The 15,077-nt window shown below is 53.2% G+C and overlaps 4 protein-coding genes across 4 annotated transcripts; 1 reads left to right on the top strand and 3 right to left on the bottom strand.

The window, feature by feature from the left end:
• Positions 1-1,364: 1,364 nt before the first annotated feature.
• On the top strand, positions 1,365-2,652 carry UCRPA7_2361 (putative adenosine deaminase protein; the record flags this gene model as incomplete). The annotated part of the gene is made up of 4 exons (XM_007914930.1): positions 1,365-1,415; positions 1,509-1,648; positions 1,740-2,418; positions 2,479-2,652. 4 exons carry the CDS (start codon positions 1,365-1,367, stop codon positions 2,650-2,652), a joined length of 1,044 nt encoding a protein of 347 aa, XP_007913121.1.
• Positions 2,653-2,819: 167 nt separating this feature from the next.
• On the bottom strand, positions 2,820-4,466 carry UCRPA7_2360 (putative fad binding domain-containing protein; the record flags this gene model as incomplete). Its single annotated transcript, XM_007914931.1, has 3 exons — positions 2,820-3,324; positions 3,387-3,906; positions 3,968-4,466. The coding sequence occupies 3 exons, from the start codon at positions 4,464-4,466 to the stop codon at positions 2,820-2,822; spliced, it is 1,524 nt and encodes a 507-aa protein (XP_007913122.1).
• A 1,007-nt stretch (positions 4,467-5,473) lies between these two features.
• On the bottom strand, positions 5,474-7,832 carry UCRPA7_2359 (putative n domain-containing protein; the record flags this gene model as incomplete). The annotated part of the gene is made up of 2 exons (XM_007914933.1): positions 5,474-7,647; positions 7,718-7,832. The coding sequence occupies 2 exons, from the start codon at positions 7,830-7,832 to the stop codon at positions 5,474-5,476; spliced, it is 2,289 nt and encodes a 762-aa protein (XP_007913124.1).
• Positions 7,833-9,338: 1,506 nt separating this feature from the next.
• Positions 9,339-11,971, bottom strand: UCRPA7_2358 (putative dna repair and recombination protein pif1 protein; the record flags this gene model as incomplete). The annotated part of the gene is made up of 3 exons (XM_007914932.1): positions 9,339-10,209; positions 10,264-10,381; positions 10,435-11,971. The coding sequence occupies 3 exons, from the start codon at positions 11,969-11,971 to the stop codon at positions 9,339-9,341; spliced, it is 2,526 nt and encodes an 841-aa protein (XP_007913123.1).
• Between the last annotated feature and the right edge of the window lie 3,106 nt (positions 11,972-15,077).

The raw sequence follows: 15,077 nt of genomic DNA, 5'->3' as shown, positions 1-15,077 counted from the left end.
CTAAGCCTGCAAGGCCCGTCATCCACCCTCCCACCTAAATCACGAGAGTTCCCACCAACTATTCGCTCCGCGCCGCCCTTGCAGGGTCTGACAGGGTCACGGCCCACCCCAGACAGTTGGCTAACGACCGGTACGCCGACGCTTAGCATAACGTCTGTCATGGGTACCCTGAGATATGTGCAAATATTGCCTGTGCCGTCAGTATCCCCCAGTGAGGACAAGGTTGACAGCTAGGTACTCTTAAGAATCCCTCTTTAAACTCATCTCGGCTACACTGGCTCGACTGGTCAGAAGGGGCTCACCATCAAGTGGGCAAGGGCAACATCAGGCGATGCTCCAACCCATTCCTGGCGACACTTGCTCTACGGCTGCGAAATAGAACACTGTCCAGCTCTGACGGGCCGCCGTGCTGTCGTATATCATAGTAGGGGGCCACTACAACGCATCGTTTCAAGCGTTACTGCTGTCATTGTCTCACAACCAGCACATTGCACACCCTTCGCGGGACGGGAGGTGATAACACCTTCGGAACGGGATGTTGTCCTCAATGCCGAGCGACAATGAACAAGCGTAAGTCTGCCTCCACGGATTGCCGTCGAACCCTTCAAAAAAAGGCATGGCATGGATGTATAAGAACTCATATACGAGGAGACAGCAGTCATGAAATTGACCATACTCTGTTTACAAACCCAGCAATAGACATAGCAGCCGTTTGTAGGAAAACCAACTTCCTGTTGGTAATACCGTACTGTCCGTGCCCGTCATTTCTTCTCGAAGCCTACCTGGAGATCACAAACTTGGAATGGATGGGTGGTTTATTGGCCATTACCACCATACCCTAGAGGCCCGGTCCAGGAACCAGGTACCAATGCTACCTTGAGCAAGCCACTAGATACTTTAAACCAGGCATATCAGACGATGATACCTGCCACGGCGTTTTCGAGCCGACCAGTGAGCTCTCAAAGTGGACACTTGCACAGCACATGCATGTCTTGCCCTTTTTAGTTGGAGGCCATCTTTGTATGTCTTGGCTGCCCTTACTCTCGAAACCCAGACTGCTTCTTAGGCTTGCATCCCACTGTATGCAGAGAGCCTCCCGACACGCCGCCATGCATATCGACATGAGCAGAAGCGAAGGGCCAAGACCCGATGCAGAGGTGAATGCATTGCATGAGGCAGAGCCGACGTTAGTATCGTATCATTCATTAGTCTCTTCCCGGGGCCGCTGGGAGCTAGCGCTGCCTCTAGCTTTGCTGGAAACCAATTGCGTGCGAGCGTTTTCCATTCTCGTGCCCAATGCGTCCGTGGAATTGTGCACACAACATTAAATCACTTCCTATTTGAGCCAGCCGTCGTCGTCAAAGATGCAGCAGAATACGGAGGAGCTGGACTTCGTAGCGCTGCCAAAGATTGAGGTAAACATGAGAGCATTGAAACGTTGTGGCAAGCGCCACGGCATTGAGGAGAAAATTTTGCCGAACACCAAAGCTAACATTTCAACATCATAGCTTCATGCGCATCTGAGTGGCAGCATCAGCCGCAAATGCCTGCACGAGGTCTGGGAGCGCAAGAGCGCGGCCGGCGAGACGGAGCTGGCAGACCCCCTCGTCGAGATGCCCGATGGGAAACATGACTATGATCTCAAGACGTAAGGCTTCAAACACCTCTCTCTCTGTCTTGTCTTGGCTGCTGTATGTCCGATCTCGGAATGTGGGGTTCTCACACATTGTCTTCAACAGCTTCTTTCCCCTATTCTCTTCCTACATCTACCATCTTGTGAACGACGCATGGGCTCTGAATTACACCACTCGCTCCGTGCTGCAAGACTTCGCAGACGATGGCGTCGTTTACCTGGAGTTGCGCACCACGCCTCGCGCACTGCCAAAATCAAACCCGCCTCTATCAAAGGCTGAATACGTCCGCGCCATCCTAGACGCTATACGGGACTTCGAAGCGCAAGACTCGCGTCTGCGCACCAAGCTGATTCTCTCCGTCGATCGTCGGAACACTCTAGCAGAGGCCCTAGAGGTTGTTGAGCTCGTGCGGCAGTTTCACGGCAAAGGAGTAGTCGGCATTGACCTGTGCGGCGATCCGGCGCGCGGTGGGATCGAAGCTCTCGCCCCTGCGTTCCACGAGGCCAAGAAGCTCGAGGGTCTAGGCATCACGGTGCACTTTGCGGAGGCTGAGGCTTCAGGGACTGACGAGGAGCTCCTAATGCTCCTCGAGTGGAAGCCCGACCGCATTGGGCATGTGATTCACGTCAGCGATCGTGTGCGCAAGGAGATCATAGCCCATGGGAAGATGGGGCTGGAGCTGTGCTTAAGTTGTAATGTGCATGCTATGATGATCACTGGTGGGTTTGAGGCTCATCATTTTGGTGATTGGCACAAAGTCGATGACTGCGTAGTTGTGCTTTGTGTAAGTTCTAGGCCTCGTTACGCGATTAACCAGTGTTTCGATAATACTGATATTCGGTAGACGGATGATGTGGGTGTCTTTGGTAGCCCCTCGTCCAACGAGTATCGCCTCGTAGCCAAGCATTTCGGCCTGAGGAAGGATGATATTTGCAGCTTGGCGAGGAGGGGAATTGAGGTCATATTCGGTGGTGAAGCAGAGAGGGAGAGACTAAGGAGCATTATGTGGACGGCATGATAGACATAGACGGCATTGGTGAGGTTGTAGGTAGTTGGATCATATGGTAACTGGAGTTAGAGGTCAAAATGCATGTCAAAAGAGTCGTTGTCTGCATTCAGACAGAATGGTAGACAATACCCCGTTGAGCCTTCTTGCGAGTGTGTACAGCAGTTATTGGACTTCAATCACTCGCCGAGCTTGAAGCCTCCAGTAACTACCGTCTGGAAGAAACGCTCTGGGTCCCATTTTTCACTCGCGCTCTTCAACTCTGCCAGCCTCTCCTCACCGTAGCCCTGCATAACATTTTGCCCCGTCCAAGCATAATTCGGGAAGATATATCTGTGACCCATTCTCCTCTCCTGCGCCAGCGCCTGGATATCAGCATTCATCTTCTCCACCATCTTTATAACAGTGTCATCATCGGATGGCTTTGCCCAAGTGGAAGAGACAAGCACGACAATTAACGGGCCATCCTCTACTCTGAGCCCCTGACTGTTGTAGCCAGTGTCATCCGCCTGCCGCTGGCGGCACGAGTTGAGCAGCATAGTCTTCGTCAGGGGCTGAAGGACAAGTGCCAGCACGATCCCGGCCACAGAATCCTTCAGGGCGAGTGCATCGGCGTGGAAGCGCTCGTACACTGCGTTGAAGAGCTCGAGTGACGGCTTGATCGTCGATGTGATAAAGAATTGTCTCAAATCGGTCGCGTTAGATCTCTACGTGTTGTGATTCGAACAATACCATGGAGAACTCACCTCTTCCCCGCAGAGTTCAGCATTGCCTGCTCCTGACAGAAGCCAAGATGCGTGTCTTGCCTCAGCGTAGTGAACTGCTCGATCCTGCCCTCCATCTCCAGTAGCCCTTTGAAGCACGGCGGATTCGCAACGCCCTCTGTGTGGTACAGATTCGCACCGACCACGTCAAAACCCATGTTGTTCGCCGTTATGTACGCCGCTATCACCTGGATGTGCGCATTCTCATCGACAGCGTCGCCCTCAGCTGTGGCGAAGTCATACAGCGCCTGGTGGCTCTTTGTGAGGTTGTCGATTGTCGCGTACAACAGGCCTCCCCACATTGTCTCCGTCCGTGGGAACACGGCCATGTCGAAGCGCGTAACGATGCCAAAGTTGTTCGAGCCGCCCTGCACTGCCCGATAGAGGTCCGGGTTGATGGAGGCATTGGCCTGAACGACCTCCCCTGAGGCGAGGACCAGCTCGAAGTTGGTTACGTTGTCGACGCCGAAGCCGCGGACGGTCGAGAAATACGACAGCCCGCCTGTTGTTGTAGCCCCTTTTCAGCGATGGGCCCGCCACCGATCCAAAAGGCGTAGACTCACCTCCAAGAAGAAATCCCGTCACTCCAACAGCAGTAACCCTTCCGCCAGCTACCGTCAGTCCCTCCGGAGCTAGAGCTTCGTATACTTTATCCCAAGTTTCGCCCGCCGCGATGCTGACGGCCGTCTTGTCATGGCTGAGCTTGATACCCTTCAGCCCGCGCATATCTACCGTCACTCCATCCTGGGCGTTGGCCGCCCCAGGATGCGGCGCATGGCCCGCCCCACGAATCGCAAGCTTCGGTGAGCCACTTGGCTGTCCCAGAAGGAGCGGCTTGAGAGTCTTGATCAGAGTCGCAACCTCGGCCACGCTGGTTGGGTGCGCAATGGCCGCTGGAACAATCTCGTTTTCAAATGCCGAATAGTATGACCCATTGCTGGCATTGAACTGATCGCTTCCCGGAAGTGAGACCCTGCCGGGCAGAGCTGCTGTCAGCGCCTTGCCCAGTTCCGAGTTGGGACCGAGCTCTGCGGATAGGTTCGAAATTGGTACACCAGCCATATTGTTCAGACAGTAACCTTATCGAGGCTCTATGGCATGTGGTCAAACACACGCCTGAAAAAATTCCAGAAAGGCACCCAGGTATGTATATACGGCTTTATCAAGAGGGTCAGCAGTTGGCTTGGTAAAGGATTCCCATTCGGAATACCAAGAATTACCGGCACCGAACAACTGGCGATTTCTGGTAGAACAATGTTTACGCAAATGAGTAGTACTAATGGTTGATACGACAGCTTACTGTTAGTAGCTCGTACCTGTTACAGCTCGGACTTGAGCAGGCGAACCTCATCGCTGAATGAAGCCAACGGATGGTGATTTGCTGATGTGATCATACGCCGCACGCTATTTGACGGTTGTATGCTTAGCCAGCATCCTTCATGCAGTGTCGCTCCTTGCTGGGCATGGAAGACGAGGGATCGGTATGTCCCGTCTCACCGCCCGTCAAGGCTGGCTGTGATCATTGCCGTAGCTGCTTCAACGAGGTAATAATTGGCCGCTTTAGTTGTGGCAACTCTATTTCGGTTGGTATGAGGCTCTATTTGCTATGTAAATCCTCTATCTTCAAACCAGTGCATAAGCACTTGAGATATAATATAGCTATACAAGTACTTAAATATAAGGCTATTCGCCTCTCGGGCTAGCGAAACGCCTTGATGGCCCGGAACTGCGAACTGCGACAGATGTGGCTCGAGTCTTGATATCAGTCTCGGCGACTAAGGAAAGCCAACCGCAAAGCTGCCGTCGTTGAGCTATTATAATCGCCTTGGCTGGCCCCCCTCTCATCAAATGATAGCAGTAGAGCTCTGAGAGCGTCGAGAGCCAGATGCTTTTCGACTATGCACACGAGATGAAGTGCGAGTCTACCAAGCAGCCGCAAGGCTATCATCCTGCGACTCTCCCAGGCGAGTGCCAGTCAGGACCGTGGCCTCCCTGGCCCGAATCCCCTGCAAGGCGTTTTAACCTGACGTTGTGATCTCCTGAAGCGGATGCCCCCGCTGCTGAGAACCCTACTCCTCGCCTTGGCCTGCCGCAGGGCTTTGGTATCGCATCTCGAGCACCCATTTGTTATCAAAATCGATGCCCCGCCGTATCTTGGTGCCGGCCTTCTTCCACGCCGCCGCGCCCAGGCCCATGTCGGCCACGAACAGCTTCCAGTCCACCACAGCGTCGTCTGCAGCCGCGGCGTCTCCCATCACCGTCTCATCATCGGCGACATCTCCCGCCTGGACGGCTTCCAGGAGGCCCTTCTTTGGTGCGCCCAACGACACCACGTATCGAGGGCGCACGTATAGTCGATTGCCGTCGATGATGCTGACTTTGCCTGATGATGGGTCAATGCCGGTGGGTACGTCAATGGCAAGTACGAACGCCTCGTTGCGATTCGCCCACTCAATTAGCTCGTAGACAGTAGCTTGGTCACCGGTGCGTAGCTCATCAAAGGAGACTGCGAGGCCCAGGAGCGCATCTATTATCAAAGTGACCGCAGGAGGTACTTGAGGAAGCACGCTGCGGGGTGCATCCATTGATATGACGGGGATGCTGGCTTTACGTACGTGATCGAAGAGGTCTGTTTTTGTAAAGATCCGCCCGCCGAAGTTCTTGTAGAGTCTCGCTTGCTGCCGCATGTCCTCGAGCAAGTCGCGGTCACCACGTTCTATGCCTACTACGCACAGCAAGACGTTGATGCCCTTGTTGCGGAGATGACGACCGGCTGCAATAGAACGGATACCGGACTTGTTGTTCCCTGCTAGGATCACAACTGTGGGAGGTGGGATGTTAGAGCCCCCAACTGCATCTGTAGTTCCTACTCGAACTTTGATCGCAGGATCTGTAAGCGCCATCAAGACCACTTCTGCAATGCCTCTGCCAGCGTTCTCAGTCATCATGTCTTCAGTGAGACCCAGCTCATTGTGAGCAATGTTCTCGAGGTTTAGCATCTGTAGCGCAGACACTGTCTCCAAACGGCGATTAGAAGGCTGCAAGTAAAAGCCCCCTGACGACGAAAACGTGTTGAGCTGCTTCCTCTTGTCAATATACTTCGACCGGTACCAGGCGTCTATGTTGTCGCGAATACTTACACCAGAGTTCACACGGGCGGGCCCCTGTATGGCGGTGGCAGCGCTGGCTTTCCGTGACTGCGACCTGCGCGTGACCGACAGCTTACTCTCGCCCCGGCGCGAGCTCTGTCTGCTACCATCTCGACCGCTGAGGCGCTCCCCGCCGTGAGGAGCAGCATCATCTGCCTCGCTGTTCCAGAAGTCATTTGACGGAATCGGTGACACCTTCTCGGATTTCGTGGCGCCGGTGGGGAGGTCCAGAACATTCTCCGAGTAATGCAAATTCTTGCCACCAGCTGTGCCAGGCTTGGGCCGTTGCTGCCGGTTGTGTGACACTAGACGATCAGCCTCGTCGACCTGATCTTCCTTTCGCATCTGGTCAAACAGCGTGCGCTTGTCAAACTTTGCGAGTGAGCCCTCGAAGTCAAAGTCGCCCATCTCCTGCACGTCCGTAACGTCCTCAGATGCCCACCCATTGTCGTTGGCCTGGCCCTTGGCGCCGTTCTTCTTCAGCGACTTGAACGGCTGGAAAGATGTTGTGTCCTGCAGCATGGGCGTCTCGCGCCAGCCCTTGCCTCTGTTTGCAGGTTTGGTACCCCTAGCGGGCGACGCATCTGGTGCCTCTTCCGGCGCACCATTCCGGGCACTGCGCGGCTGCCGTTGTCTCTTCTTTTTCTTCTGTCCTCCGGTCTGGGACTCCTGTGCCGCTGCCTCGGGGCCGACAGAATCATCCAACGGCAGAGAGTCTCCGGCAGCTACCGTCTCAAGTCGCAAGCCCTTCAATGGATCCAGCACGCTTCCCGTGGGCGTAGCGTCTCGAGACGTCCCTTCAGCTTGCACAGACGAGATAGACGTGGGGTGCGGATCCCTCCTCTCACTAGTATTAGGTTGTGAGGCCTGCTTCGGCGGTCCTCCAGGAGGCTTTCCCACGGCTAGAATGGCGGGGTCCACGAAGGCGGTCTTGGACGGCTGGGGGACAGCTTGCGGGACAGGCGCAATGGGTGGCGTAGGCATGGGAGCTGCCTGCGGTGGAGGACCAGCAGCAGGTACCTCGGAGAGGTCGACGATGTTTGCGGCATGGATGGCCACTCTCGGCTGCCACTGGCTGGTATCGAGCGTCCACACTGTAAAGAAGGTCGAGTTAGAATCGTTCGTGCATGTAGATGAGAAGATAGGTCAAAAGCAGCTACATACCATTGCTCAAGGTCAAGCCCACGCCAGCCTCGACATCACTGACAGTACCACGCAGTCTCGTAGGGGGATCCCGCAGGGTGACCACCATCTGCAGCCCTATGAATTGAGATGCCATGGCTGCCACCGGTTGCGTATGCGACTCGAATAACGAGTCTCACAGCTCCCCGCTATGAAAGTGCCTTAAGGTCAATCGGAGTAGGCAGTTCTGGATGAGGCGCTCGTGCCCTAGGGAAATAGGCGAATTCGAACGGTCGTCGTCCACAGTCTTGCGGTAGGTATTTGCATGGGATGAATTTCAATGGGCTGTCGTCCGGTGAGCTAGAGAGGGCAAAGTCGCAAAATAAAGTTAGTTGCAGGCGTGACGTTTTCATATCGATAAGCACAGTATGCCTCTCGTCGATGTGCCCATTTCACACGGACCCATCTAGGTAGCTAAAGTATCCAGGTAGCTGAATCTGGGCTCTCGACCTCGATCTCAAAGAAGGTATATGGTATTTGATGTTGTCCCAAACACGCACAATCTAAATCCAACCCATGATCGGATACCTAATTGAATTCGAATACAAGCCTACGTATTAGTCTCCTGTTTATTTATTAGAGTGCTTGGTAACCCTGGTTTCCCGCACCAATACCCATTCTTGGTACAGTACTCAGGATCTGGCACTCTCCCCTCGATAAAATTCTTGCAAATTCACGATTTTCCCCCTTCCTTTCTTTCACTTGATCAAACATTGCCAACAAGAGTTTGAACGCCATGATACGGAAAGGTTCTCCCTAGAAAGTATTCCTCCAGGATACAAAGGCCACAATAGGGGCCCAGCTACGAGGTTTTGTTCATGTCTAAAAGATATAGCATAAGGCAGTCTCATGTGGTGTCTGTTTTCCAGCTAACCAGGGTGTAGGGCGAGGCATCGGACGCCAAAGGAAGGCGTGCAACAGGTTTACATCAAACAAGACCCAATATCAATGTAGGTGCAACTAATACGTAACGAGGCTTGGGGCTTCCACAAGAAGGTGCCAATGCCAGATTCAACCCGACTACTCGGGTTGTCGTTGCCAGGCTTGTTCATGGCCGTCTCATGATGAGGTAAGTTTTGCGGTGGGCACGATGGTCTTATTGCCTTTTCAACTTTCTCAATTTGGAAGACAGTCGCTTCCTTTCGTGCAATTCGCAATCGCCATGGTTGAAGCTCTATACTCTATTGTGAGATTGGCGACTGTATCTGGGAGGGAGGACCTGCAAAATTGGGGAGCCTCGGTATTACGAACCAACGACTCCGGCACAATTGTCGACATCATGGCTGGGCTGTAGGCCGACAGCAACCACCCTCGCCCCCAACTTACGACCAAATTCACAAGCTGTTCAGGCATAAACGAGTAATGTAGCTATTTGGCTAGAATTTGATTTATTTTCCCTAGTACTAAGACAGGAGGTATTTCTCTCTGGCAGAGACGAAGCCCCACTGCTCGTAACAACTACAAGTTGACATCTAACACTATGGCACATAAGGCGCTGAATATCAATGCCAGTCCAACTCCAATGCGCCAGAGGGTAGTTCTGCCTGGCATGCCAGAACCTTTAATTCTTGTCCGTAGCATGCTCCAATGACCGCAGGATATTTCAACCGTACGCCGCCATGGCCTCCTCATCGTCGTCCAAATCAACAACCTCATAGCCCTTCTTGGCAACAGGCTTGGATGCGCCTTGGAAGGCAAAGTTCGCAATTGATGTTTGCGCTGGCTTCTTCTTTCCGATAGCGGATTCGGCGCTGTATAGTTTTTGGTAGAACTGCACCACCCTGGGATGTGCCATGACCTTATGCTTCTCAAAGCGCAGAACCTGGAGACCAGCTTGTGTTGTGGCTCGACTGAGCGCCACATACGCCTGTCCCTTCTCGAACACCTTGCCAAGATCGACCTTGACACGTTCCAACGTCTGTCCCTGGGCCTTGTGGATGGATAGCGCCCAAGCCAGGATGAGGGGAAGCTGTTCACGAGAAGCCTGTACTTCTCCAGTTGGCAGTTCAACCTTCCACGGCTCAGAGACACAGAGAAGGATTCGGGGGGTGCCGTCCACTGCGTGAAATTGCACCAGGGGATATTCCTTCCGGTCTGGTCCAGCACTACTGTCCAGTTCCCGGCTAAACATGGCCAGTCTCTTCTTCACCTTGGGGTCCATTCCAGTGTCCATTCCCTCGTCGTCGGCCCCGAATGCATCGAAGCCGCCGCCTGTAATGTTGAAATGGCTCTCTGTCATAAACCCAATGACTTTTCCGAGAGAACCGTTAACGAGAGTCTCGTCCATGTTCTTGATGAGCATGACCTGGGCGCCTTTCTTCAGCTCAAGGGTCTTGGGTGCCATCATGTTTTGGAGTAGCTTCTCTCTTATAGCAGGATCGCCGGTGTCATGGGCATCGTAGCGATACGACTTCCCTGGCAAAGCCTTCAGACGCTTCTCGTTTGAGTTTTCCACTTCATTTCTTGTGGGAAATCTGGAATAAATTAGCATGCTTTAGAGAAATGTGAATAGGATGAGGCATATATACAATTCGGTAACCTCTAGATCGTCGTCGAAGCGTAAAGGACGAGATAGACCTTGAAAAGCCTTGACAGTATCTTGGCTGATCTGTCCCAGCCGCATCTCGTTCAGCATCTGCGCGAACACTATCGGCCAAATCAGTAATCTTGGAGTAGGTTTCAGAATAAGGGGTGCTTACCTGGATCCTTCTGACGGAACACTTCGGTCAAACCGATTGTGTGGTCAATAGAAGTATTCCAAGTTGCCGCTTCAAACGCAAATTTGACTTCCCTCTTCTTGTCGCCATCAGGCACAGGAGGAAGCTGGAAGAAATCACCGGTGATGACGAGTTGAATACCACCCCACGGCCGACCATTGTTGCGTATTATGCGTCCAATCTGGGACAACTTATCGAATAAGTCGCCATCCACCATGGAAATCTCGTCGATGATGAGTGTCTTTGCACGGAGCCATCGGTTCTTGGCTTTCGGATTGCGCCTGATCTTCTTGACCAGAGTCTGCACATCCTCCTTTCCAAGACCAATACCCGAGAAACTGTGAAGAGTCATACCGCCAATATTGCAAGCTGCCAGCCCTGTCGATGCGGTGACAGCCAGTCTCTCCGGGTCCCGAGCCCACTTCTTCTTCAAATCCTGGATGATAGCTCTCATGAGAACCGATTTACCGGTACCAGCAGGACCAGTGAAGAACACGCTCTTCTTCATCTCACACACCAAATTCTTGACGTGCGTCTGCTCGTTGCTTAGGGAAATGGCAGATATCTGAGCTGTTGCAGATGTGTGGGCTTTAACAGTCTCTTTGATATCCTCCACTGAAGCATCTGCGGTGGCCGCTGGCTTCTTGCTCTGAATCTTCAACTGTTTCTTTTGCTCCTTGACAGCGCTTGCGGTTGTGTTCCACGGAAGAGGGTCCTTAGTCTTCTTCGGGACAGGCGTGGCTGCTGCGTAGGGTTGTCCAAAAGGCTGATCGCCACCCTGGTCAAGCTCGGGGTACTCTGGTTGTTTGTAATGCTTGGGCAAAGCACGCTTCTTGGCCGCCGGGAGTGGCGTTGGAAGATCTTCCTCGGGTGACTGTCGCTTCACAGACTTCTGGGAGGTAGACGACTCGGATTTGGTCCTAGCTTGTGGCCGGGCGAAGTGTGACGGTGATGACTGAGACCAGGACAGGTTGGTGCTGCTTGGCAGAGGTGGTTCCTCACGTTTGACGGTTGCAGGCTTGGGTGGAGGTGGGAGGGTAGGGAGTGCCGAGGGGCATTCGAAGTCCAGATCGAGGTTATCATCATCGCTGAAGTCATCCTCTGCAATATAGACAGAGCCCTGGAGCGTCTTAGTGCTCGCCTGGCTGGGCTCATCATCGATCAGGTCGATGACCTCTGGCTGCTCCGTGAATGAGTTGGACTTATTATAGAGAGACGCGAAAGACTTGCCGCTGCCACCGTATCCTGAGCGAGGAACGGGAGGGGAGATGTTGGCAGACTGCGGCTGAAGAGGCTCCCTGGGTCTGGAGGGCTTCACGAAGCTGGCGGGGCCGAAGGGCTTGTTGAAGGAGCTCGAGGGCGGACGAGCTTTCTTGAATTGGTCGACGATGTTGCCATCATGGGGGCTGCTGGAAGGGAAGAGCTGCTTTGCTAGAGTTGGCTTCTTGGAGAGGGCATTGGGCTGAGGGGCCTCGGAGGCCTTCTCGGCCTCGTATTTGCCAGCAGCTCTTCCTAACATTGTGCCAGGAAGAGGATCGAGGAGTTGTCCGGGAGTGCAGACATGGGCTCGGACAAAGGTCCTCTGCACGATCGCTGTTCTACTCAACAACAGAGGGCGGCGAAGGAGGAGTTGGCTGGTTGCCCCAGCCGTCATACAGAAGCAGTTGTATGAGGTCTGGAGGTGGGAAGGTCAATTGGATCCAAACATTGAGGTCTCTGCAAGTAAGGTACAACTGAGCCCCTGGTGGTCGCGTTCGTCGCGTTCACTCAGAGACACGCGTAGTGGGTAGTTTAGTGCATTGATGTGTTAGTGTAGCCACAGGGCAGCCACAATTTTTCGACGCCGCATTCATTGGAGAGCACCTGCAGCAAAAATAAAAGATTTGCTGACTCATCCATAGCATCCGCACTGTGGGACCAAAGCTTCAATAAGGTACACCAGAAGCCCATTAAGCCTCAACCACTAAACATCACCCCGCGAAGAGAGACTGGAAACAAATCAGAGATCTGACATTTGAAAATCAATTGCGTTTTCCCATTGGATGGCGATTGACTTACAGTCCGAAGACAGAACATGTTCAGAATATTGTCTTGGTGCCCAAGGACCAAACCCTTGTGTCGTTTCCCTTTCCCCCATCCACCAACCAGAAATTAGGACGTTTCCACCGACATTCTCCAACAAGAAGAATTCTGAGCGAAGTCGAATAAGTGCAGGAGCATGGCAGGGTTACACAGCAGCTGGGGGATGTGTCCTTGGAGACTGACCAAAAGCTCCCCACGAAGGCAAAGCAACATCGTGATTCAAGTTCAATATCGGATCTATACCTACTTATATGGCATGTCCATGCGGTTCTCACTCATCCTGTCGCTCACTAGTCCATGCCAGCGCATCATGAAAGATGCAGAATCTCACCGTGTGATCAACTCTTCACGGGGGTTGAGAGCAAAGCCCGCGTGCCCACCAAGCCTACCTGCATGAGATGACCCCCGCAAACCGTAGAGAGCTCCATCACCGCCATCGAGTCTCCGCAAGAGGATCCGATCCGTGGCTTCTCGGTCTGCGAATAGGAGCGGGTGACGGGCTTCGTCCTCGCGTGCCACTGCATGTCGGGTCTGAAGAGCACAATGGGGCCAGGAAGTCGGGCAGTCATTTTACCTTGCACGATACCCCACGTTTTGCTCAATTCAACCAACCGCAACTTTACCTTGAGCTGCATGAAGCTGAACCCGGCAGTCAACCAAGAACTAAGCCTAAAGCTGTCTCGGTATGTAGGACAGGACTTACGCGGGATGTGCTAAGAGGCTCAACAACAGCAGCACCCACGTTGTATGCGCATACCTCGTCATGTCAGAGAAGAGGCTGTCATGCTGACCGTTGGAAACTCTTTCCCCGGGTTGGCTGCTGTGAGCGTTTGTTGGCCCGCCTCATGGATGTCCGGGCATCGTGGGCATCCAGACCCCCACGTGTCTTCCGACCACCGCGCGCGGCGACACGGCGTCAGAGGGCCGGCTGCAGCCATCGGGCGCCACCAGCTCCGAGACTGCCAGTGAGCTCGCTGCGGTCAGCCTACCTGGGGAGACCATCCTGCAGGCGCCGGGGCCCCTAGACTATCTGCAGGTAACTACTTTTTACTGTTTTTCCCTCAAACCTCTCAACAGACTTCAGTGCCGGTGGAAAAGAAAAGCAAGAAAGAGGGAAAAACTTGGACTGGCCCAATATGCGCCAGGACTGCACAAAACCTGGGCGCTGACACTTGGCAAACAAGTGTGATTAGGGGGTTTGTTTCTCGCCAAGTATTGCCCAGAGCCCCTAGGGAGTTGGCACTCTTGCTACGCAGTAAAGGACGCGCGCCAGCTCCGGTTATGTTATCACGCAACTACTCACTCGCCCACCTCCGCCCCTCCGATCGCTCCCTCGCACAGCGCCTGTTGCATAGTACATGTGACGTCGATCTGCATCGCTGGGGCCGTAATGGCGGTCGGCTCTACATCTAAGTAGCAGTGAGGAGGGGGGAGGGGGAATCGACGAGAAAGACAGGAACTAAAGTGGTGATAATGCAAGAGCGAACATCACTCGAACTTTGTGAAGAGATCGTCCGAGCAGACCACGCCTCCCTTTTATTTAGTTATTTGAGTATCGCGACACGGTCGGCGTCTGTGTTTTCCGTTATCTTGGACCGTTGAGGATCTGAGAGTGCTCAGCCCCCCGGCTACAGCGATATTTGGCGTTGTATGGGCACCCGCAGGCCCGGTGGCTGACAGGGCAAGTCGGGGTCTGCGATCGCTCGGGCGGTAGCGCCGCATGTACCTGTCAAGTACCGTCACCTGTTTGGGCTGATTGACCTGTTTTCCATAGCGAATAGTCAACAAGATGGTGACTTGCAAGATGTAGATTCAAACGACTGGCCCTTGGCGCTATGCAGCATTTCACTTCTGGTATACACCATATCCAGAGACATGCTGATCAGTAGTTGAAAGTTGACAAGCCGTGCAGGTGAATCTCGTGCGGCCGTGAATAAGTGATAGATGTGTTGTTGTGCATCACTCCATCCAAAGCAACGCCTCCTTTGCAACTTTGAGTTGTAGAGTCCGAGGACACTGAGCAAGCATGGCGCCAGAGAAAGTTCAACTTCTGCCTACGACACCAGTCGCTTGACCAGTCATGGAGCAGGTAGCGGTCTTGGATTGATCACAGCATTTGAAACCTCAATGAAAGTGAGTCCAGGGAAAGATGGCAATATTTATAGCTGTCTTGACCATTTGATGAGAAGCCGGCATATCAAATCCATCTCCAGTCCCGCAATAATAATAATATTATCTGCAGAACCGAAGAGATGGACTGTCTTGACAAAGCTTGTAATGACCTTCAGTCAAGCAAGACAAGAAATCACAAGATTGCTTGTCACACTTGGCTCGCTCGAAATTACGAGTAACATTGTCGGAGATATGCTGGGCAAAAGCTTTGGTCGGTTACCGGAAGTCTTGGGACTGTGGAACCAACCGGTTCGTCATGATTCAGGCGATTCTTCTAGAAACACTTCACTTCTTGTCTCGAATCCCAATCAGCATCACCGAACTAGTCGAATTCATTTGCAAGAGTGATATCCTAATCATGTCAGCCAAAT

Source organism: Phaeoacremonium minimum (genome assembly GCF_000392275.1).
Source record: "Phaeoacremonium minimum UCRPA7 unplaced genomic scaffold PA7_03_scaffold_159, whole genome shotgun sequence".
NCBI lineage: Eukaryota > Fungi > Ascomycota > Sordariomycetes > Togniniales > Togniniaceae > Phaeoacremonium > Phaeoacremonium minimum.
Note: the sequence above shows the minus strand (reverse complement) of the source record. Positions and strands in the feature narration are given on the sequence as shown.